This window comes from Microcebus murinus, chromosome 23, assembly GCF_040939455.1.
Source record: "Microcebus murinus isolate Inina chromosome 23, M.murinus_Inina_mat1.0, whole genome shotgun sequence".
Lineage (NCBI taxonomy): Eukaryota > Metazoa > Chordata > Mammalia > Primates > Cheirogaleidae > Microcebus > Microcebus murinus.
The window spans coordinates 34,879,375-34,905,887 of record NC_134126.1 but is presented as its reverse complement, the minus strand read 5'-3'; the positions used below and the strand labels follow the sequence as shown (position 1 = coordinate 34,905,887).

The following is a 26,513-nucleotide window of genomic DNA, read 5'->3' as shown; positions in this document are numbered from 1 at the left end:
ACCACCATAACTGCTAATCAGACTACAACCTACATTGGTAGAAGTGTAAGTGGAAAGCAAATGTTCTAAGTCCTTCCATTCTCAGTGCTGATCAAACGCCCTGTGGAATGTTATATTTGCTTCAGGGAACCACTCTGTAAAAGGGATAAAGACAGATTCATATGTGCCCAATGAGAGAGAATAGTGAATTTAAGCCTCTGGTAATAATAATATCTATTTTTAATTATGCCTCCCTTTTGTACCTTTTGAAAAGAAATCTCAATGGGCTATTTTATTCTGCTGATATTCTTGAAACACCATAATAAGGTGGATAACCATACTTGTTTTGAAATCAACCACCAGATTCCAAATCTCTGCTCTACAAATTAATGGACAATTTACTTGAGTTCTTGAAGACACAGTTCCTGTAAATCCAAAGACTCAAGCTTGCCCAAGGCAGAATTTTTGTTAAATGATACAAGTCTTGATAGATCATGATGAAATTTGTAAATAGAAAATATTCCAAATCTTTAAAAAGTAGTGGGGGAAAATATAGAATGTTATTTAAAAAAATGAAACTCAGCAAACATTTTAATTTCAACATTGGAACCTTCAAATAAATGGGGGGAAATTGTTGAATTATAAAATAAATGGACCATTGGCCAAGAAACTACAGCTAGAGAAGTATCATTCACTAGTCTTTGTTAAAGAAGGTGTTTACGATATACAAAGATTCCAAGTTTATAATCCACATAATAAGTGTGTAGAAACTACTTGGAAAATTTCTCTAATTGCACAAAAAAGAAACTGGATCACTGAATTTAGGAAACATGAAGCCGATGATAAAGAATATTTGTTGTGCTTATGTATGTGTGTTGAAATTCTTTTTAACACGTCATGTAAGCTTTCTTGAAATAGAATCATACTTTATGGGAAAAAACCTAATACTATTCTGGTATTAAAAGTATTAGATTATTTCTAAATATCCCATGAAATAAAAATTTCTAAAAATCCCATGGGATTATAAATAATCCCATGAAAAGGCAAATTTTTGAAAAATATTATATATAAACCTATTAATTCAAGAAACAATATAGTACTTTAAGATATATGTCTAAATTATTCAATATATATTAATAAAAATAACTCAGCAAAATGTAATAATATTATAGCTCATTTAAAATATTTTATTACATTAAAAGCATTTTTCTAAAATTAATATTAGACAAATAAATGTTTAACATAATTTTAACTATTTTGATACTAAGAAATATTCCCAGTCCATTTCTATGGTTAAATAAAGAATGGAAAACTTGCCTCAGTGACTTGTTGAGGCATGAGTTAACAATGTTATTTTTCTGTGTGAATTATCAAAGGTAAATCTTTGTGTTTCTCTATATTTCTTACATGGTCTTCAATAAATAGAAAAAACCTAATGAATTTAATTGAAAACAAACAAAAAAGCTATCTGCTTTGCTCTGAGAAGAAAAGGCAGGCCTTTGATTTCTGATGAAAATAGAAAAGAAAGACATGAGCTAAGTGGTAGAGTCAGCACATGGAGTCCTTTACACAGCCGGGGCTAGAATATGTGTACTGGGGGGATACATTAGACAGGTCTTTACAATTTTCTTCCTGGACAGTCTTCATACAAATTTATATAGCATGTGACCCACAAGAGACAATTTCATCTTCATTTACAAAGACCTTTTCACATATCTCAGTCATCTGAGTCCCATAACTTTCTTTTGGCCTAAAAACCATAATGGAACAAGTGTAATTATGCTAATAAGAGGAATATAGGTTGTTGGTCAAAAAAATTCATCTCTAAAGTGATTGTTCATTAAGTAAAACATTATTTATACTGTTTTTTAATTTTTTATTGCAAGTGAAACCTTGTGATTTTCCACTAATAAAACATGGACACCTGCACGATGAGAAAAATAAGAAACCATACTTCCCAGTAGCTGTTGGAAAACACTTCTACTATCACTGTGACCAAAATTTTGTGACTCCTTCACGAAGGTACTGGGAATACATTTATTGTACACAAGACGGATGGTCACCAAAAGAACCGTGCCGCAGTAAGTAAATCTCTCTACAACTGCATGTGCATAAAGCTTCCAAAGAGTGGAGAGAGAGAACACATAAGTGATTACAATTAAGTCTTTTTTTTTTTTTTTTTTTTGAGACAGAGTCTCACTCTGTTGCCCAGGCTAGAGTGAGTGCCGTGGCATCAGCCTAGCTCACAGCAACCTCAAACTCCTGGGCTCAAGCGATCATTCTGCCTCAGCCTCCCAAGTAGCTGGGACTACAGGCATGTGCCACCATGCCCGGCTAAGTTTTTCTATATATATTAGTTGGCCAATTAATTTCTTTCTATTTATAGTAGAGACAGGGTCTCGCTCTTGCTCAGGCTGGTTTCGAACTCCTGACCTCAAGCAATCCGCCCGCCTCAGCCTCCCAGAGTGCTAGGATTACAGGTGTGAGCCACCGTGCCCGGCCTTACAATTAAGTCTTGTATGACAGAAATAGGGCCAAGGGCAGAGGTGTTCAAGCAAAAAGACCAAAATAGAACTTTTCCATTATGAAGAAGTCTTCACGAAAATCATATGAGAAATGCATGTGTGACTTTACAAGAATATCTGTATAATTTGTGCATATTTTAATTATAAAAACTAACATTAAATAACATAGAATATAGATATACCTTCTTGCACAAACATTTGGTAGTAGCTCCAGCTTTTCGGAAGATATACATTATTTTTGGATATTTATGCAGTCTTGTTTATATATTGTAAAGATAATTTTAAATTGCTATTTTGGCCAAATTTATGTTTCTCATTTACCTTATTTATCATTTTTGTGATCTTTAGGAGTATGTCCTTATACTTATGTGGAAAACGGACATGGTCCAAATAATCGGAGAACGTATTTACAGGGTGAATCTATAAACATCAATTGCTATTCTGGCTACAGTCTTCTCCAAGAGCAGACCACAATGACATGTACAGAGAATGGCTGGTTCCCTCCCCCCAAATGCCTCCGTGTCAGTAAGTAAAGTGCTCTGAGATCCCAGCATGTTTATAATTTTCTAAGGCTCATCTATATTAACTGTGGCAAAATGTTTATATCAACTTCTTGTTTTGCAAATGGACCTGTTTAGTTTTATATTTTTTCAATTGTATGTAAGTTGATATATATATTCCTTGGTAAGTGTATAGCAAAATAAATGTACCTATCAGTAGACGTTTTTCACAAATACAGTAAAATAATTTGAACATGACATTTGCTGCTTAAATTATCATATTAATGTACATTAAAATAAATCATTAAAATAACTTAATCATTTGACTCAAAATGATTATAAAATTAAAGTTTAAAATAGAAAATAAATACAATGATAGCCAAAATGTCATGCATGTACTCAAGCATTGATATGACATTGTTACAGGAAAGCTATTTGTCACCAAGTTTCTCTAGGATATATTACTAGGAACGGGTCTTCTGGGACATTGTCCATGTTCTACTTTAGAAAGTTTCCTATAGTACTTGTTCCAGTATCAATAGTTCCTTCTGGTTTTACATCATTGTTAATGACTGGTGATGTAACATTTTTGTATTATTATTATTTTAATTTCAGCATATTAAGGGGGTACAAATGTTTAGGTTACATATATTGCCCTTGTCAACCCCCCCTCCCCCAGTCAGAGCTTCAAGTGTGTCCATCCCCCAGACAATGTGCACCGCACCCATTAGGTGTGAATATACCCATCCCCTCCTCCCGCTCCCGTCTGCCCGACACCTGATAACTGTTATTCCTATATGTACACTTAGGTGTTGATCAGTGAAACCAATTTGTTGGTGAGTACGTGCGGTGCTGTTTTTCCATTCTTGGGATACTTCAGTTAGTAGAATGGTCTCCAGATCTATCCAGGAAAATACAAGAGGTGCTCTATCACCATTGTTTCTTATAGCTAAATAGTACTCCATGGTATACATATACCACATTTCATTAATCCACTCATGTATTGATGGGAACTCGGGTTGTTTCCACATCTTTGCAATTGTGAATTGTGCTGCTATAAACATTCGAATGCAGATGTAACATTTTAATATTTACAAATTGATTGGCTATAAAATGTTATAACATTGTGGTGTTAATTTACATTTCTCTTAGTAATTGGGTTTAGCATGTTTATTCATAGTTCAACTGGTATTTAATTATTGCAATCTATGAAATGCAGGTTGATCTTTTTGTTAAATTATCTTTTAGGGAGGTTTTGGTACTAATATGTTGGAATTTTAGTAATTGGGAATATTAATTCTCTTTCAATTATATGCAATAAAAATGCATGTTTCTATGGCTACTATTTTTCTTTTCTTTAATATTTATTGTGAATATAAATTGTTCATTTTACTAAAACTTATCAATCTTTTTCCATAGTTAATGTATTTGTTTCTATTGAAATTAATACTTTTCTTTAAAAACAGAGACCTTGTACTATATTTTATTGTAAAAAGTTACAATATTTTCTCTTTCTTTTTTATATTTTTAATTCATTTTATGTTGACTTAATTCATGATAATTATTATATTTCCTTTTTTTAAGTATAGGAAACCCAACATATCCTCAGAAATCTTTTATTGTACCTTTCTTTCCATATAGTATATATATATATATATATATATATATATATGTATATAAAATGGCTGTTATTCTGAGTGCTCTATGTTACACTATTAGTACATAATTTTTCAACCAGTGTTCTAGTAACCCTCTGTCTTAGTTATATAGGTTTATAATAAGTTGGATATCTAATCATAACCTTTAGTCTTTGTCTTTGTTCTTTATCAGTCTCATTTTCTGAGTCTCATCATTCAGTGTCTGATGATACTATTATATTTTTATTTTTTTCTTGGTAGACTTTTCAAATAAATGTCTTGATTTGAGATGACATTTCTGCTGATATCAAACAGCTCAAATGTCCCTCTTGCTTTGGTTTTGGAGCTGGCAGAGTCAACCAATATTTATTTCCTTTCTTTCTCTCTCTTTATTTCTTTCCCTCAGTAACTTCTATTCTCTCTGGATCAAGTTATTAATAAGAATTTTGCTATTTTACTGTTCATGCTAGGCCCTGTACTTTAGTCAGGTTATTTATCTACTTTATAGTGACCATATAAATAACAAGTCTTAGCTTTGTCTTCATAATGAGATGTCAACATTCCATTATCAATATATATTCAAGCATCAGTGAATCATAGAACTTTTCAATGGAATCAGATCTAAATCTTTCATTACCAGCAAAGAACACGCAGAGGAATTCAAATGTACTTTAGTGAGTGTAGTAGATATATATTGGAGTGTGTCCTGAGTGGTTTCTTTTGAAATAGACCCTGAAAAGGAAACATTAGCCAAATGGATCACAGAATACCAATTGACCTTAATTTGTTGTAAACTTGAATCAGTAAAGCCATTTCCACTGATGCTTCTAAAGGCGCAGTAGTCCCCCTTATCCATAGGGGATACATCCCAACCCCCCAAGTGGATACCTGAAATGGCAAATAGTATCAAACCCTATATATACTATATTTTTTGACTAACAACCAGGAAGGCTACTAAGTGACTAATGGGCAGATAACCAATAGGGTGTGGCTACAGTGGACCAAAAGTGGATTCATGCCCTGGGCAGAACAGAGCTGTATGGCACAAGATTTCATCATGCTACTCAAAACAGCACAATTTAAAACTTATCCATTGCTTATTTTTCAATTTAGCACAAAATATTAAATACACATTTCATATTTTTGGACCATGGTTGACCACGGGTAACTGAAACTGCAGAAAGAAAAACCAGGGGAGCCAGGCGCGGTGGCTCAAGTCTATAATCCTAGCTCTCTGGGAGGCTGAGGCGGGCGGATCCTTTGAGCTCAGGAGTTTGAAACCAACCTGAGCAAGATGGAGACCCCGTCTCTACCATAAATAGAAAGAAATTAATTGGCCAACTAATATATATATAGAAAAAATTAGCCGGACATGGTGGCGCATGCCTGTAGTCCCAGCTACTTGGGAGGCTGAGGCAAAAGGATCGCTTGGGCCCAGGAATTTGAGGTTGCAGTGAGCCAGGCTGACGCCATGGCACTCACTCTAGCCTGGGCAACAAAGTGAGACTCTGTCTCAAAAAAAAAAAGAAAAACCAGGTGAAAGGAGGGACTCCAGCACCACTTTTCCAGTCTTCTGTAGTAGACAGTGAACCCCCCGGGATTTATCAGTAGTTTTTAGTGGCAACGATTGATTATTAAATCAAGAATCTCTAACTCTTACTAGACCTATATCTAACATTCTTAATTAAAGCAAAATTTTTGATGATCCTCCAGGTGTCACTTTTTAGAAATTTACATACAGTAAAATAGTTTTTATTTTTTGCTACATAGTTCTATGACATTTGAAAAATACATGAGTGATGTAAGCCCCATTACAGACTCTAGTAGATTAACAGTCTTTTTGCTGCCAAAACACCCCTCATGCTGCCCTTTGTAGTCATGTGATAGTCCACCTCCAGCTCCTGGAAATCACTCGCGTGTTACTGATTCCTGCACTGCTGCTTTTTCCAGAGAGTGACATACATGAAATGTGCTGAGGATGTAATCAGTCGAGTCTGGTTTCCAGCTGGCATAATTCGTATTGCTAAGTGTATCAATAGTTTGTTTATTTATTTCATTGTTTATGTTGGTGAGCATCACTCCGCCGCATTATGTACCACAGCCTGTTGATCCATTCACTCACCGAAGGACGCTCAGGTTGCTTTTGGTGTTTGTGAATCATGCTGTCAAAAAATATTCACCTCTAGTTTTTCATATAAACAAAATTCATTTCTCATGGCTACTTATCTAGAAGTGGGTTTGCTGGATCAATGGCAAGTATATGTTTATTTTTATAAAATGCGGACAAACTCTTTTCCTGAGTGTACTTTCTATATTCATATACTCAATGTGTGGGAGTTCCAGTTGTTTCACAGCCTTGCCAGCACTTGGCATAGTGAGGGGTTTTTCCATTAAATTACCCAGTGTAATACGTGCATGGTGGTATCTCATTCCGTGGTGACTAATGCTGCTGAGCACTTTTGTCTGTGCTTATTTGCCATCCATATAGCTTGTTAAGGTGAAGACTGTTCAAATATTTTGCCCACTTTTCATCTTTGATCTTTATTGTTTTCTTTCTTCTGCTTACTTTGAGTTTAACTTCTTAAGACTTTAAGACCTTAAGATTTTCTCTAATGTTTTAAGGTAGAAGCTAAGGTCAGTGAAATAGAACCCTGTTCTTTCCTAATACAGATACTTTGTAAGACCAATTTATTTCATACCGTTTCAGTGTCATTCCACAAATTTTGATATGTGGTTTATCCATTGCTGTTTTGCTGGAGTAGGGTGGATTGTCAAAAAGGTTTACTGGGTTTTTGGGAAGGGGAAGTGAGAGAAGTATTGCCAAAATCTTTTTTGTTTCTTGCTCTTCTCAACTGGAACTTTTCAAGGCTTATTTTTAAACTTTAGTAAGACTGGTGTGGGGTACATTTATTCTAGCACTAGTTGGTTAGAATATTAATAAAGCTTCTTCTAGTGTCTTTACTAAATGATCTGGATGTTCAAAGGCATCTTTCAACTCTGATTAAGCATGGGCATCTCCGAAATTGTGTTCTCTGTGAATCTGTCACCTTATTCTTTTCTGGTGATTGTCTTTCACCAGGTAGTTATTCTTTGTCCAATCTCATGGAGCTTTGCCCTATTCTACAGTGTGTCAGTATTCAGCCACAGATTTAGGGAATTACTGTGCAAATCTTTAGAGCTCTTTCACTCCATAGTTTCTTCCTATCTGACTCTCTGCCCTGCAAATTCTAGTGACCTCAACGTCTTTGAGAACACTGATGTTTATTTCTCCTATTCAGCAAGACTGCCATTTTCTGCTTGGATTCTTTCTGCCTGTGCTGTTCGTTGTTGTCTGGAAAATTTCTCCAGGCTTAATGTCACTTTCACAGTAGAGTGCCCCTCATTTGTCTCTTTTGTTTTCTATTTGATTTCTGCTCATATTTCTATTTTTTTCAAAATTTATGCTTATATTGAGTTTTGTTTGCTGTCTTTTTTCTAATTTCTTGTAAACAATAATTGATTTTCAGGTTTTATTCTTTTTTTGATAGCTATTTAATAAGTTTCCCTTTAAGCACTACTTTAGTCTTATCGCACAGAATTTTAAATATGTCTTTATTATCATTCAATTCAAAATATTTAATGTTTACTCTTTTGATTTCCTCCTGTCTGTGGGTTATTTCTAAATGAAGCTGGGTTCTGAGAAAAAGAACCTAATAATTGACAGTAACCTTTAAAGTAAGTTTACGGAAACAGTAACTTTTACTATTTCAGGTTAAGTTATACATAATTTGAAGAATCTTCATTTTGGCCTTGGAAGAGAAATAAACGTGTTGGTCTTTCTCATCTTCTTTGAACTCACTATATCCCTATGGTTTGACACACACCATAATTTCAAATTTCAAATTTGACATTTCAAATTTTGGGGGCCAAAGGCTATGGAAGATTTTCTAAGATTGTTACCTCCTCTCAGATATCCCAATTGGCTAAATAAGTTCTGGGAATGCCTAAAATATCCAGACTAGGCAAGATTCAAAATTCCCAGCAAAGAACACATTGCCCATTGAGTTCTGGCAGGCTGTAGGACTCTGGATTCATTAGACAGATTTCTAGTTATTTCTTAGAAGGGAATATAAGTGTTTTAAATTACCTTGTTAAAAAAAAAGCTGAAATAGGGTCTAGATGTAATATCTTTGGAAACTCATAACTTATTTCCTTTGACATAAGAACTTGGATGATTACGATTATCTAGGTTTTCACTTACAAATGACTCATTTTTTATATTGTCATATTATTTAAGTTCTTACAAAAATGTTTTTAAATATACGCCTATCTTTTCCTGATTTTATCCCATCTAGAAACATGTTCAAAATCAGATATAGAAATTGAGAATGGGTTTATTTCTGAACTTCCATTTACATATATGTTAAATAAACAAACACAATTTAAGTGTAAACCAGGATATGTAACAGCAGATGGCAAAACATCAGGATCAATTACATGTCTGCAAAATGGATGGTCAGCTCAACCCACTTGCATTAGTAAGTAATTTATTATGTTAGTTGATATTGTACTGATGATATGCAAAAGTTCAATTTTAATCTTTTTTGAGGGGGTTGATGCTATTTTACTTGAAAAGATTAAGAAAAGACTTTGAGCAAAAAGTGTACATCATTTTTTTCCTTTTAAGTTTAATTACTAGAATATTAGTCCATCTTTCCATGCAAGGTTTTATTTTTTTATTTTAATTTCACTTTAAAGCATCCTGTGATTTAGACACTATTTAGGAAGCTTTACGTACATTCTGGTATAAACTCATTTATTTTTAGCTGAGAACTTGATGACAATTATATGTACTTGTTTTTAGGTGATGATACTTTTATGTCAAAATCTTTGCTGTTAGATGTAAGATTAATGTTTTTAGTGAAGATATGGATCCATAATGCATAATCTCATAATAATTTATCCTTTATAATTTATACACTTGACACTGTAGGATAGATAGGTCCACTTATGAATATCTTTCCCCTTAGAAAATCTTCAGAATTGTACAGATAGTGGAGAGAGAGAAATGTTTCTAGATGGTAACAATTTTTGCTGTGTTGAAAGATTTCCCTACCACACCATCTAGATATTTATAAAGATTTTCTGAGAACAATTCACTCAGTTTATGTTATTTATCCCAAAGCCTCTTAGTACTATTTTTGAAATGATGTTTAATATGATTTCTTTAGGTGATGTGAACACTTAAATATCGATTTGTACAATTCTTGTTTTTTTATTAAATATCTATGTTGAATATAGGTCCTAACTTCAAAAAGATGTTACTCCTCATTCAATCTTAAATTCAGCTGATGAAAAAAATAATTCCCCTCATGTAAAACTCATTTTATACTAAATATACTAAATTATGATCAATACTCTTTAGAAGACTCTCTTATTATGGGAAAGAAAATGTCATATATAATAAATGCATTGATCTTTTTATTCAATTAATTAATTTGTCTCTTTTACATATACAACATAATTGCTAATGAGTCGCACATCTTAACTTACAAAATGCTATTATGCCTTCACATAAACAAAGTAATATACACCTACAGTGGCCTATTTTGTTGGAAGTATTTTCATAAATGAATAACTATAATTGAGAAAAATGTTCTTCAAATAAATTTTTCAGAATGTTTAAATGATGAGAAAAATGCTATGTGGAAACACTTCTCATTTTTAGTAACTATTTCAGGACAATATTTTATCATTGGTAATCTTAGATTATTTTTATACCATACTTAATTTATTAGTATATACTAATCAATAAAGCTTTTTATTATTTGAATGGGAATCACTCAGAATGTCCATTAATTACAATAGAAATGATATTCTCAATTTTATTATATACTAGAATCTTGTGATATGCCAGCATTTAAGAATGCCAGAGCCAAAGGTAACAGTACATGGTTTAAGCTCAATGATGTCTTGGACTACGAATGTTATGACAGACATGAGAACAGACACAAACTGACCACAGGTTCCATAAAATGTGAACATGACGGCTGGTCTGATACACCCATGTGTTATGGTAAGTACTGTTTTTTCAGGAATTCTGTTTTCAGGATAAAAATAAATCTAAGTGTTCCATTTTTTAAAATTTGTTTTGTCTAGAGACATTTTTAAGGAGCAATGATTAAAGTCATGATATCTCCTGATTTAACACAAACTTGGAGGAGAAGGGTGTTTGAAACTCAAAGAAAGAAATCTATCTTTAAAATAGTACATTAAATTAATGTTTCCTATGAGCCATTTACCTCACAGCTTTGTGAATAGAGTTTAATTCTTTTTGCTACCCAAAGTGCAAGCTTTCAAATTATTTTCAACTGGGCACCTCTTACCAAAATTGTTGTTCATTACAAATTCCTTAGCTGTTTTGTTCCTGAATTTCAGCTTTACACCTTCTACCTTGTGTGTTCATTTTGTACTTCCTGAGTGTAGTAGCTCTTTATTTCCTAATGTTAACCAGTTCTGTGGAATAGTACATGAATATCTTTTATGTTTGCCAGTCAGCCATCTGTTTTCCATGGTTAGAAGAGGGCTTGGATCCGTGGGAAAATGAGTATATCTACAGTGTTCCAAGCCAAAGGAATAGTAGATGCAAAGCTTTGTAATATAAATACCAATTTTCACTTAAAGAATTAGTATTTTTAATGTAAGAGAGTAATATGCTTTGAATACAAAAAATGTAACATAACATTTTACAAATGTCAGTGATTAAAACCAGATTCATTTTTAAGAAATTGAATTTACAAATTAATTTTAGGACAGATATGGTGTTGTTTAATACTATAATATTACTCAAGAGTCTCATATGAATTTAGAGACTATATAAAACCTAATATGCAGCAATTTTTTAAGTAAACAGGTTTATCTAATGCCCCTGTGTATATGACTCAGCCGGTACCTACCCCATTTGTACATGGAATATATACTTTTAATTTGGCAATGATTGATTATGTATTCTCATTAAATTACTTTACCTTCCTTTTTAGAAAGAGAATGCAATCTTCCCAAAATACATATACGCTTACTTCCAGATCCCAACAAAGACAGTTATAAAGTTGGAGATGTGTTGAAATTCTCTTGCAGACCGGGATTTACAAGAGTAGGACCAGATTCAGTTCAGTGTTACCACTTTGGATGGTCCCCTAACATCCCAACATGTAAAGGTGAATATTTATTTTTAAATTGCTGAAACAAGAATTAGAACTTTGAATACTAATATTTTTTCTTCTCTTAATTTTCTGTGGGCTTCCAGTATCTATAATGTAATGCACTAAGTCAGAGATGTACCTGTGAAGGACATGTGTTGTGGGGTTAATACATCATTTAAGTTAATCTCCAATTGTTTCTTGAGAAATGTGTTGGAAGTATTCAAAGATACATAAATGGTGGTTGTCCTAGTCTGTTTTGTGTTTCTATAAGGGAATACAGAGGCTGGGTATTTTATAAAATAGTTTTATCAGCCTCATGATTCTGATGGCTGTAGAGTTCAATATTGGGCATCTGCATCTGCTGAGGACCTCAGACAACTTCCACTCATCAGGGAAAAGTAGGGGAGCCACTGTGTGCAGAGATCATGATGGGGGAGGAAGTAAGAAGGGTAGGGTGGTACCAGGTTCTTTTTAACTAATTAGGTCATGAGAACTATTAGTGTGAAAGCTCCCTGAGGGAGGACATGAATCTCCTTGTGAGATATCCACTCCCATGACCCAAACATCTCCCAGTAGGCCCCACCTCCAAGATTGGAGATCAAATGTCAGTATGAGGTTTGCAGGGGACAAACATCAAAACCATAGCAGTGGCTGAAATTGGAGGGACTTGTTTTGTTACTTTTCATTTTGCCTACAATGCCACCATTAATATTGTACAGTTAATATAGCCTGGGCTGTAACCCAAGTTCCAGTGAGTGTGTCTAAACAATATTTAAGCAGCTTAGAACCAATTCAATTACATGTATTTGTTAATCAAATTTAAAATATGGTGATAAAATGCTTGCCTCAGTGATGGTATATTTTCAAGAAGTTACAATGAAATGTTTCTAGAAATATGAAAATTAAGATAATTTTCATAACCACATTTACTACTCTACCTGCCTGCATCTTTAAAATATCACACTAGTGAACATATTTAAAAACTTTTAATAAGCCTCCAAGATGTTATTTCAATAGCAGTAATAAAACTGGGAAGTATAAATCTGGTATAAACAACATTTTTTTATTGTTTAAGGATGCTAAATAAATTATATAATGAGGAATAAATAAAGAAGAAAATCTCTCCATTTTACTGGATTTTTAAATTGTAAAACAGACAATTTAACTATTATTTACATACTATTTCTACTGTAGAGCAAGTAAAATCCTGTGGTCCACCCCCTGAACTCCACAATGGAGAAGTTAAGGGGACAAAGAAAGCAGAATATGGACACAGCGAAGTGATGGAATATGATTGCAAACCTAGATTTCTGATGAAGGGGACGAGTAAAATTCAATGTGTTGATGGAGAGTGGACGACCTTGCCAATATGTATTGGTAATGTATAAAATATTAATGTTTAAACTTAAATTAACATTGTTGTGTATTTATATAAACATGAAAATTGTGTTTCAACAAATACACATATTTTTGTGAAATTCACATAGGGGAGGAGAATACATGTGGAGAAATACCTGAACTTGAACATGGTTACACCCAGCCTTCTTCCCCTCCCTATTACCATGGAGATTCAGTGGAGTTCAATTGCACAGAAACGTTTACAATGATTGGACACAGATCAATTACATGTAGGAGTGGAAGCTGGACACAACTTCCTCAGTGTGTTGGTGAGAATACACTTCTTAAATCGACGTTTAATGGTTTAATATTCTTATTGTAAGAACGATATTTGCAAGCATATTTTTGAAATTTAGAAATATGTCTGAAAATAGGAAGTCTTCATTTTAATGAAAACAAAGTTTTGTTGTTTATAATTTAATATATGTCTACAGAGGGGGAAAATCCCTAGGAATACTAGAATTTTAGAAATCTTTCATTCTTTTATATTAATTTTTTTTATCTTTAAATGTGTGAAGCTAAATTTTACTTATAAATTGTCATATGATTATATATGAGTACCAATTACCAAGAAAATTTATTTTACATAAATGCCATTCTTGTTATTATACGCCACTCTTTTCAGGCCCTGGAAAACAAAGAAATTTGACAAAATACATGCTTGCTACTCTCCCACAAAAATCTTGCCTTTCTCAAAGCTTCTAAGAGTGATGATTTCTCAGTTTGTTTCAAATGTAGCAAAGAGAAGTTAATGGCTGTGGGTGGTGGACCGCAGGTCCTCACGGCCAGTTGTATAGGTTAGTGACAACAGTCAGTCAGGGAATGGGCTGGAAACAAGTCCCATTGATGGACTTCACACCGTAAGTGAATGATCCTGCCCTTCTGATGATCAAGTCTTTGATGACTAACTGGAAGGACCTTGAGGACCCTCATTCACTTTTTCTTAAACTGAGTTCTTCCACGGAGTCTTCCTGAATCCAGCATTCAAGGAGACTCCTGTGTGTCCTGCCTTAGTCATCCAATTGGTTAATTAATTCCAGGAAAAGGCAGAGCTCCAGACATCAGGGATTCATGCCTGTTTTGCTTATTGGTGTATTCCCGATACTCAGAAGACTGGCTGAAGTCAAGGAGACACACAATAAAAGTTTGCCAAAAGTATCAATACATTTTGTTGTTTATTCCTTAAATGTTTCCTATACACATTCCTGTCAAAGGTATTGCCAATCCTTCAAGACCTAACCTTATTTTTTTCCTCTTCCATCTTCACAAGTGATTTCACCACATTTCATATGGGGAGGGGCAGCAACCAAGGAAATATAAGGCATGAAAACTCTCAACTTTTCATTCTGACTTACATCAAAACTTCTACTTCAATTATTATTTCCTCTGATGTCAGAGTCTGCCTTTCCAAGGTTAATCTTCTAGCTATATTCAGCTTAATATAACCAACCCCCTTCCAGCTATCATAGGCCTTAGTCCAATTTTCCCCTCTCAATGTTTGTTTTGTACCTTCCACTCCTCTAGCTTTCCCACTCCTCCCTATATGCTTATGTTAACTCAATAAGCAAAGAACTCCTACCGGAAACCAGTGTATCCCAGGACACAGCAATGACCACCACCACTCCACTCTACTCTGTGTCTTTCTCAGTTCCCATTTCTAACAGAATATCTTGTTTAGTCTTCCTCCATCTCAGGACCAGTCCTAAGAAGGGGCCTTATTCTCAAATCTCTAGTGTGTTTTGAATGAGGCTACTTTATTTTTTTAAGGGTGCATCATAAAATCATAACCATTCCTTGGCCAATTATTTAACATTTGTTACTCTGTTCATCCTCACTTGACTCTGCTTTAAAAATCATAAACAACAAATATTATCAGAGACTTACATGTATATTTTATCAAATTCAAAAATAACTGCCATCTTCAGTGAGTTTGGGATATATATAGTGCATAAAAAGCTTCTATAGTCCATATTTAATTCATTCCAAAGCTGGCATAAATTTATTACTGTGGCTATAATATTATTGGATTATATGATGATTTGCTTTACATTAATAAAATAACTCCTCCAAGACTCTAATATAAGAAAAGAGGTCATAACTTTAAGCACCCAATTTCTTATTCTAAGTATTTGTCCATTTTTGTGATCACATAAAAAATCTGCTTAAATATTAATCATCTATATGTTTTAGATGTGTTTTTCTTATTTATTATAGTATCTCATTTGAAAAATACATTCAAATTAGCAACTTCTTATATTCTCACAATGTTTTACTTTAATGTTTTAATATTTTGGATTAAAAATAAAATAATGGTGTTTTTACTAAGGAAAACAAATGAATGTGAGCATTTGTATAGATTTGAAATATGGGACCAAATTCAGTCATGTGATGACTGTTTGCTATGTAGATCATCCAAAACAGTAAATCTGTATACTCTTTAGTTCCCAAACTATAAAATATCTTTATGGCCAATATTCTTTCTGATATTTCAAGGACTGAATCCAGGGCTTTTGTTTATAGATAATAGTTTATCTTATGCAGCGTGATCAGGAATAACTTGGTTGGTGGAATTTATGAGAATAAGTCACAATTTTATTATGCAGTTACTATTGACTCTATAGTATTTTTATGTAAGAGTTGTTTTGATTCTTATAATTAGTATTTTCATGCTAATATTTTCATTTTATAGCAACAAATCAACTTAAGAAGTGTAAATCATCACGGTTAATTTTAACTGAGGACAATACACAAAATAAGAAGGAATTTGAACATAACTCGAATGTAAGGTACAAATGTAGAGGTGCAACATCAGAACACAGACACTCCGTCTGCATAAATGGAAGATGGGAGCCTGAACTGATCTGCCCAAGTAAGGTCTTATGTGCAATGTTTTAAAAAATCTATTTTATTTCTCATTTGTGAAAGCAGTACCTTTGTGTCTTTTTAAAAAATTAACAATTTATTATTACAAATGCTTCTTAACCTGGAAGGTAATTTAGGAACTAATGAAAAGATGGTTTCTAAATACTAATTGTATTGTGTGCATTAATTACCTTTCATTTAAAAACACACATAAACTTGATGGTTTTGAAATGAAACCTGGACACTACATGTACTCTTTACTATTGGGGTACCATTGCTTCTAATTCCTTTTATTACAAACAAAGGCACCTGTGCCTATACCCATGCCTGTGCCTTTAACTGTTGTACGTCTGCTTACGTATGTGTGTATCTATCCCTGTATACCTGTCTAACAGTCTATTCACCTACTTGTTTATCCTACATCTCTCCTTCAAGCTGAGTCATATCGACACCTCCAATTCCACTTGAATAGTGCAGGGTTCATTGCAGTCTTCCCACTTTTCCTATCTGTAGTTCACTGCCCAGCTGTGGGGTACCTTGCCTCACTGCCTTTGATATTTTTACCAATATCTGACAGCTAGAATATAGAGAAAGCAGTGTCACTGCAATAGAAAAACTAAATTTACTATCCACACTTTAACATATTTGGAGTCTTTAAGGAAGGCGTCCTCAAACTAAGGTCCGCAGGCCACATGTGGTATTTTTGCCCATTTGTTTTTTTTGTTTTTTTTTTTGAGACAGAGTCTCGCTTTATTGCCCAGGCTAGAGTGAGTGCCATGGCGTCAGCCTAGCTCACAGCAACCTCAAACTCCTGGGCTCGAGCGATCCTTCTGCTGCAGCCTCCCTGGTAGCTGGGACTACAGGCATGTGCCACCATGCCCGGCTAACTTTTTTATATATATATCAGTTGGCCAATTGATTTCTTTCTATTTATAGTAGAGACGGGGTCTTGCTCTTGCTCAGGCTGGTTTTGAACTCCTGACCTTGAGCAATCCGCCCGCCTCGGCCTCCCAAGAGCTAGGATTACAGGCGTGAGCCACAGCGCCCGGCCCCATTTGTTTTTTTACTTCAAAATAAGATATGTGCAGTGTGCATAGGAATTTGTTCATAGTTTTTTTTAAACTATAGTCCGGCCCTCCAATGGTCTGAGGGACAGTGAACTGGCCCCCTGTTTAAAAAGTTTGAGGACCCTTGCTTTAAGGAAAAAATAATGTTAAATATAGTGAGGTGCATGTGTTCTACATGTTTTCCTTGAAGTTTTATGGTTCTAACTTTTATATTTAGGTTTATTGCAAGGATCATATGGTTATTGTCCTCCTTTCTGTGAATGCTATATATCACATTTACTGATTTGCATATGTTAAACCACCTTTGCATCCTTTGGATGAATCCCACTTGATCATAGTGAATGATGTTTTGAATAAGCTATTGAATTTGTTTTGCTCATACTTTGTTAAGCATTGTTTGCACCTCTGTTCATCAGGGATATTGGCCTGCAGTTTTATTTTATTCTTTTGTCCTTGGGATAATGCTGGACACCTGGAATGAATTGAAAGAATTCCCTCTGCTTAAAATTCTTGGGATAGTTTGAGATGAATTGGTATTAGTTCTTTTTTCCATGCTTGGGCATTAGGCAGTGGATTTGTCTGGTCCTGAGCTTTTCTTTGTTGGAGACTCTTTATTAGTGATTCAGCCTCACTACTTGTTATTGGTCTGTTCAAGTTTTTCTATTTCTTTCTGATTCACTCTTAGTAGGTTGTATGTTTCCAAGAATTTACCTATATCATTTAGTAAGGTCTTCCAGTTTGTTAGCATATATTAATAGTTGTTCATAATATTCTCTGATGATCTTTTGTATTTCTGTGGTATCAGTTGTAATGGCCTCTTTCTCCTCTCTGATTTTATTTATTTGAATCATACCTTTGTTTTTAAGTCTGACTGAAAGTTCATCAATTTCATTTGTCTCTCAAAAAAACCCACTTTTTATTTCATTTATTTTTTTGTATTGCATTTTAGACTCTCTTCTTCATTCTCCTTTCATCTTTGTTATTTCTTCGCTTCTACTAATTTTGGGTTTAGATTGTTCTTATTTTTCTGACTCCTTCAGGTGCAATATTAGGTTCTTTATTGAAGCTCTTTTCATTTTATTGGTATTGGCATTTATTGCTATAAGCTACTGCCTTAGAACTACTCAAGCTGTATCCTATAGGTTGTGATATGTTGTGTTTTTATTTTCATGTCTCAGGAATTTTTAAAATATCTCTTTGATTTCTTCATTGATGCATTAGTTATTTGGGTGCATGTTGCTTAATTTCCATATATTTGTAAAGTTTCACAGTTCCTGCTGTTATTGACTTCCAGTTGTATACTGATGTGGTTGGAAAAGATACCCAATATGATCTCTATATTCTTAAATTTGTTAAGACTTGTTTTGTGCCCTAACATACGATATATCCAGGAGGATATTCTGTGTGCAGCTGAGAAGAATGTGTATTCTGTAGTTGTTGGATGGAATATTCTGTAAATGTCTATTAGATTCATTTGTCTAGAGTGCAGTCTAAATCTACTGTTTCTTTGTGGGTTTTCTGTCTGGATGATCTGTCCATTGCTGAAAGTGAGGTGGTGAAATCCCCTATTATGACTGTACTGCAGTTTATCTCTCTAAAATTTTTTGCTTTATGTATTTAGATGTTCAGCTGTTGGGTGCCTGTATATTTGTAATTATTATATGGTCTTGCTGAAAAGATCCCTTTATCATTATATAATGACTTTCTTTGTCTCATTTTAACTTTTTGATTTAAACTCTATTTTACCTGACATAAGCAAAGCTACTGCTGCTCTCTGTTGGTTTTTATTTGTATGAAATATCTTCTTCCATGTCTTCACTTCCATTTTATGTGTTTCCTGACAGCTGAAGTGGTCTCTTGTAGGCAGCATGAAAGTTAAAAAACTGGCTTAATGCTTTTGCATTCATTCAGCCATTGTGTCTTTTTTTTTTTGAGACAGAGTCTCACTTTGTTGCCGAGGCTAGAGTGAGTGCCATGGCATCAGCCTAGCTCAGAGCAACCTCAAACTCCTGGGCTCAAGCAATCCTTCTGCCTCAGCCTTCCTAGTAGCTGGGACTACAGGCATGCGCCACCATGCCCAGCTAATTTTTTCTATATATATTAGTTGGCCAATTGATTTCTTTCTATTTATAGTAGAGATGGGTGTCTCCATCTTGCTCAGGCTAGTTTCGAACTCCCCACCTTGAGCAATCCGCCCGCCTCAGCCTCCCAGAGTGCTAGGATTACAGGCATGAGCCACCACACCTGGCCTAGCCATTGTGTCTTTTCATTGAGGAATTTAGTCCATTTTAGTTGAAGTTATTATTATAGATTGGGACTTACTTGTGACAATCTGTTAATTGTTTTTGATCGTTTTGTAGAATCTTTACTTTTGTGGCTTGGTGTTTTCTGTGGCGCTAACCTTTGATTCATTTCTCTTTCTGGTTTGTGTGTCTGTCTTCTGTAATTTCTTTTTTCTTTCTTTCTTTTTTTTTTGGTATAATGGGACTACCATAAGGAATCTTGTAGTTATAATACACTATTTTCTATTTTAAACTGATTAACAACTGTGGTTGCATAAAAATACTCTAGACTTTTACCTGCCCTCCACAATTTATTTTTTATTGGCTTAATTTACATCTTTATAAATTGTATAAAATATTTAGATATTGCTTGTTACCAGACATACTGGAGGTTTGAAAGATTTACATAACACCATTGCAGTACTAAATTATTTTAGTTTGATTAGGAAATAACTTCCACTAGTGAGTTTTATACTTTCACTTGTTTTCATGATAGTAATTGTCATCCTTTTACTTCAGGTTGTAGCACCACCTTAAGCAGTTTCTATAAGACTAGTCTAATGGTGATGAATTTCCTTTTTTCCCAATTTTGTTAATATTTTCAAATAACCAACTTAATCCTCTCAATTTTCTCCATTTACTCTCTCTATTTTTAACTTTCTCATATTTTACTATGGTTTGCTTTTCTAATATTCTCTCTTTTCTATTTTTCTTTATCAGTTTTCTCTTTTTCACTTATTGTTTTATTCCTTCTAATGACTTGATTTTAATTTTGCTTTTTTCATTTTAAGGTGGAAAATGAAAACAAGGAATCAAACTATTATACTTTCAAAATACAAAACTTTAAAGCTACATTTTTAAGTACTGCTTAAGCTGTGTCCTATAAAGGTACACACATGTGTATAAGTATATGTTATTAATTTATCTGCCATTTCACATATTTTCTTATTTGCTTTGTGATTTGTTACTTCATTCAACAATTATTTAGAAATTTGTTTTAAAATTTCCAAATGTTTTTTATTTCTAGATAGCTTATTTTATTGGCTACTAATTTAATGCTGTTTTTATAGAATACTGTGCATGACCTCAATATTTTAAAATTTATTCATTTTTTATTGCACAGTACACAGTTTATCTTGGTAATGGTTCTATTTTCTATAAAAATATGCATATATTATAGTAGATGTAGGCTAAAGTATGTCATAAAGTTTTTCAACTTATATGCCCATCTCTCAAATTTGAAACAACTTCTTACTCAATTATACACTATCACAAAGTACTGCAAATGACAATCAGTACAGTACACATCAAAAACAATAGGCTACAGTTAAAGCATGCATTAGAGAAACATTCATTAGAAAACAAAGAACAAAATAAAAGCAATAGCTATTACGATGTTGTACAATATACAACTAAAGAACATAGAAGGAAAGAATCATTTAAGCATAAATAATTTATCTTTAATAATTAAAGAAAATAAATTGATGAGAATACATTTAAAAATATGTCAAAATATGTTAAACCACAAATAAGACAAAATATTTTTCATAAAATGTGAAAAACTTTTATTGTCATAGGCAAAAATAGAAAATGTGAAGTTATTAATAATTGTTAATGAAGTTTATTTGGTTAAATATCTCCCTAAATTCATAACAAAATGTCAGACTCCTGAAAGGATTTGCAAGGCTTCCCAGGATACACTTACATAAGGCTTTAATGAATTAAAACACATGGCATAATGGGAGAGAGCAAACTCAGGAAACTGTAGAGAGATCGGAATGCTTCCAGGTAAATCCAGAGGCCTCCCTCCGTCGAACAGGACATGCTTCATCTTCAGATTATGAGCCCAGCAAGATAACTCTGAGGCATTTCAGTTTAATAGGAGCTCACACACGTTTAGAGAGCTGACTGTGATATCTGATCACATGACGAAGTTCAGTCTGTGTAATCCATTAAACTGAGTGCATACCATCAATTATATACCCCTAAAGAGTGTATAAGCTAATAAATGGCAGTTCCAGGGAGTTTCCAACTTTGAATAGCATGCTGTAACCCATTAGTGAAGATATCTAATGATTCTATTGGCCAAGTCTCAGTACCAATCATTAATAAATGCAATTCTTCCTCTGGCTAATCAGCATCCATTGGCAAACTATCTTGTAAGGTTTTTACTACAATTCCAGAGTCATTTGATCATAGATATCTCTAAAAAGACCCTGATATCAGTTTTTATTCAATGCTTCTTATTAAGAATATGGTTAAAACATCCTAAAGATTAGACGTAATTAAAAATCTTGCCTATAAATTATGCACGTTTATTTACACAACAAATAGATGGACAAAAGTACAGGAAAGATGATAGTATTAAAAAAATGATAGTATTAAACTGGTATACAAGCTGAAAAGTATGACACATGTAAACATAGAACATAAGAATCATTATATGATCATTTATGAAACAGTTACTGACTTTTCTGTTTATTGAAAATTATCCTTTAATATTTTTAAATTAATCAAGAAGTCTAATTGTAATATTTTTTAGATGTACAAATACAGTTATGCCCACCTCCACCTCAGATTCCCAATGCTAAGAATATGACAACCACATTGAATTATCAGGATGGAGAAAAAGTATCTGTTCTTTGCCAAGAAAATTACCTAATTCAGGAAGGAGAAGAAATGTTATGCCAAGATGGAAGATGGGAGTCAATACCACAATGTGTTGGTCAGTAGTATATAACTTGCTTTACAAAATCCTTTCAAATGAGGTTAATATTCTCCTGTGCTTTGTGTAAACAAACAAAATGAAGATCTTTCTGTGTTTCTTTATCCTGACCCTATAAATTCTGGTCTAGACACATAAATCAATCACCATTCTTTCATTCCTGTGGACAAAATACAGCCCAAATCTTTCAGATATTATGTAAATTTCAGATAATATTTTTGTTTATACATAATTTCCTTCCCATGATGTATAGGACATTAACGGAGTCAATACTGAACGAGGGTATGGTGACATAAACAATATAAAGCCACATATCCTTGTGAGTTTCCAGAATTTTTGGTTGAAATTAAGGTTACTTGTTCAAATACACTATTTTAAAATCCCAAATACCATTTGGTTTTAGATTTCAATTTATTCATTTTGTTTGTGCTTGACCCTTTGATTTCTGTTCTTGATCTAGAAAAAGTTCCATGTTCTCAACCACCTCACATAGAGCATGGAACCATAAACTCATCTAGATCTTCAAACGAAAGGGAAGAAACAATCGAACCCGAGCTTTATCCACATGGTGCTAAATTAAGTTATGTTTGTGAAGATGGTTTCATGATATCTGAAGAAGATGAGATAACATGCTACATGGGAAAATGGAGTTCTCCACCTCAGTGTGTAGGTGAGGACAGTGGGAAAGCTCACATTCGGTTTACAGTACAATTCATTAGAGGTAATCTCCTATGTGGCAAATAGTAGGGAGGTTCCTCAAAAAACTGAAAACAGAACTATCATATGATCCAGCAATCCCACTGCTAGGCATGTATCCAAAGGAGGGGAATTCAGTGTATCACAACAATATCTGCACTCACATGTTTATTGGGAGCACTATTCACAATAGCAGAGATTTGGCATCAACCTAAGTGTCTATCAAGGGGTGAATGGGTAAAGGAATTGTGGTACATACACTCGATGGAGTATTATATAGCACCAGCAAAGAATGCAATCCATCATTTGCAAAAGCATGGATGGAACTGGAAAACATTACGTTAAGTGAAATGAGGCAAGCACAGAAAGACAAATCTCACATGTTCTCACTCATATGTGGGAGCTAAGTATTAAAATCAGTTGATCTCATAGATGCAGAAGGTAGAATGATGCTTACCAGGGGCTGGGACTGGGAGAGGGAAGAGAAAGATAAAGTAGAGATGGTTAATGGGTGCAAAATCTAGTTGTTAGAATGAACAATATTGGATAGCACAACAAAGTGGCGAAAATCAACAAGTTAGGCTATATTTTAAACTAACTGAAAGAGTGGAATTAAAATGTTCCTAAACAAAGAAATGATAAATGCCTGTGGTGAGGGATACCCCAATTACCCTGAGTTGATTAATTCACATTGTATGCCTGTATCAAGATATAGCAGGTACCCTAAAAAGTTATACAACTCTTATGTACCCATAATAATTAAAAATTAATAAATTAAAATATATAATTTCTTGCTATAAAAGTCAGTGGACAGAATAATTTAGATTACTATATATATAACACCATTAGATATTGTACCACTGAAAGTTTTGCATAATCAAATCAATCATACTTCAAAAATTTCATTGGTACATTATGGAATCACTTTTTATTCTCGCATTTCTCTTCTTTAAACAAAATATGACATATAGTGAAATTAAACCTTTCTATTCATTTGTTGTAGTGTTTTCTTTGCCACCAAGTTTCAACTTTTTTATGGCCTTCCTACTGTATCTCTTCTGATTTCTTATGCTATAGGACACTTTTCTTAGAATTAGTAATTCTCAGTGTGTATCCAGTTATCACTAAGGATTGGTTAAAGAAGCATTGGCTATGTCATCTTAAACATATTGATATTCTTAGTTTCCAGCTCTTGCTCAGTATGTGACAGTTAGCCAGGTTGACAGACACCAGAATGGTGGTTTTGGGAAACATTTGTGTGCCTTCTACATGATATCATCATAGCTCCTGTGTTATCATTTATTCTCAAATCAAATATAAAATATGAAAACCAGTACATTAAATTAAATTTCTGAGATGGTAAAACAGGTATTCATGCATTCATTATGTTTTTAGGACTTCCTTGTGGTCCACCACCTTCAATTGATCATGGGGTTAGATCCCCTATGTTGCCCAGTTACCAGTATGGAGAAGAATTTACATACCAATGTTCTGAAGGTTTTGGAATCGACGGACCTGCATCTACAAAATGCTTAGGGGGAAAGTGGTCTCATCAACCAACATGCATAAGTATAATATATTTCATTTTATTATCTGTATGATAAATATCCTTAATTCAAAGTACAAATGACAAAATAGGAAAGTAAGCAGTATTTATAGAATTTAACAAGGTATTTCTTGAAGGTTCTGGATTGTTGCTGAGAATTATAGCTCTAGCAATTAAAATGCTGGACATCATAAGCCAAACTGCTGAATTCTCACATCGCCGGGTGTGAACTTTCTGCATCCTCTGATATACATTCTCAGACTTCTCATGTCTGTTATCTCTGCTCCTAGAGCTACTCGTACATCTCATTATTATTCTACCTGTGTCAGCTTACAGCTGTCTCTCTGTAAATACACTTTCTAAAATATTTAAAATAATTATTGTAGGTGATGTATTTGACTGGAACAAAATTAGAAATGCCTACGTAATATAGGTGGCTTGTATGGGCAAAAAATCATCTGAATGCAAAAAGTATAATCTCAAGCATTATAACTACCAATATCTCTTCAGGCTTCTGATATCATTCCCATCTTTTACTTTTGATAAATTTAAAACAATTTAATATAATTAATTCAAAACTGCTAAAATATTTTGTCAAGCTATAAGAAAAATATTGTATGGTATTCATTGGTTCTACATGTAGCCAACTATTATGTTAGAATAGAATATTGTACATAATGTCTTTTGAAGAATTTACAGAACAAATATGTATTTTCTCTCATTTAGGAACAGATTGTCATAATGTCCCCAAAATTGATAATGCCATACTCACGGGAGAGAAGAAGACTTCATATAGGTCAGGAGAACAATTGAGTTATGAATGTCAACCAAATTACCAATTGAATGGATCCAACATTGTGACATGTATTAATAGCAGATGGGTGGGAAATCCAACATGCAGAGGTACTTTGATGAACTTTTAAATTTATTTATTAAAGTGTCTTGGTCAATAAAATACAGAGTGTCTCTAGCTCATTTAAAACGGACGTAGATTAACATTTTTAGGCCAGGACAAAGTAAGTTTACGCCTAAAAATAAAAGGATGGAACTGGGTATCCAATGGTCAATCTTATAGCCCAATAGTTCTCAAAGTGCAGTCTCCGGACCAGAAGCATCATCATCTTCTGGGAAATTGTTAAAACTGCAGATGAAAATTCATAGGCTCATTCTAGACATACTGAATCAAAATCTCTAGGGATGGGACCCTGAGACCCTGACTTTTTTGCTACCAAGTCCTCCAGAGGAATCTATGCACACTTCAGTTTGGGAAGCATTGCTTTAGAGATTATTTCTACACAGGCACTTGACACTCTCTGATGGATCGCACATCTTTCAGCTGAATATCCTTAAGCATTGGCAATTAAATTATGAAAAGTTATTTTTATAATTATGGACTCATTTTTGTGTTATTTTCTCACATCTCCAATATGGATCCTTTGATCGATCATCTTTTTCTTTTAACTAGGATATTCTTCGAGGTGTGTTTTCAATTCTTGACTTATTCTCTAAGGATGTGTCTCTTTTTGTTTGTTTTTAAGAGGCTAAAAGTACAACTAAGAAGTAGGATGATTGCAAACCAGAATCTTGTGCCACACAATCTAGTTGTTTTGATTTTTTTTAATTTCATAAATTCATGTTGTATTTATAGAACTTGCAATATTTATTATACTAAAATCAAAGAGAAACACCAGGGAAACTGTCATTTTCACTGATCTCCAAAAGGAAAAACAAAAGTCTGTCAATGTTCTAGTGAGGCAGGGAAAAGAGAGATAAGAATGTAGAAGCTTATAAACTTACAAAAAATTACTACTTTGTCTCCTTTTCCTCAATATTACATGTAAATTTATTCAAATCAACAAAATCTTTTATGACAGATTATCTGTTGAATTAAAATCCCCCTTGAAATGCACTTGCAATCCTGTTCATTGATTTGCTACTTTAAATGAACACTACATGGGAATGCTTTCTTCTTTCTATTCAGATATTTCCTGTGTGAATCCACCCACAGTGAAAAATGCTAATATAATATCAACACCGATGAGTAGGTATCCACCTGGCGAGAAAGTCCGCTATGAATGTGAGAGACCTTATGACATGTATGGGGATGTAGAAGTG

The 26,513-nt window shown here is 33.7% G+C and overlaps 1 protein-coding gene across 3 annotated transcripts in view; it reads left to right on the top strand.

Annotated features, from left to right (window-relative positions):
- LOC105859529 (complement factor H-related protein 1) overlaps positions 1-26,513 on the top strand; it is a 143,063-nt gene that overhangs the window by 35,681 nt on the left and 80,869 nt on the right. For all 3 annotated transcript variants that reach the window (XM_075996992.1, XM_020284326.2, XM_075996991.1), the window contains exons 8-20: positions 1,866-2,060; positions 2,853-3,029; positions 8,976-9,158; positions 10,520-10,696; positions 11,661-11,837; positions 13,017-13,199; positions 13,310-13,489; positions 15,910-16,089; positions 21,974-22,156; positions 22,617-22,826; positions 24,248-24,421; positions 25,125-25,301; positions 26,380-26,513. The exon at positions 26,380-26,513 is cut by the window's right edge and continues 43 nt beyond it. In XM_075996992.1, coding sequence (XP_075853107.1) covers positions 1,866-2,060; positions 2,853-3,029; positions 8,976-9,158; positions 10,520-10,696; positions 11,661-11,837; positions 13,017-13,199; positions 13,310-13,489; positions 15,910-16,089; positions 21,974-22,156; positions 22,617-22,826; positions 24,248-24,421; positions 25,125-25,301; positions 26,380-26,513 — 2,330 coding nt within the window. The remainder of the gene's footprint in view (positions 1-1,865; positions 2,061-2,852; positions 3,030-8,975; positions 9,159-10,519; positions 10,697-11,660; positions 11,838-13,016; positions 13,200-13,309; positions 13,490-15,909; positions 16,090-21,973; positions 22,157-22,616; positions 22,827-24,247; positions 24,422-25,124; positions 25,302-26,379) is intronic.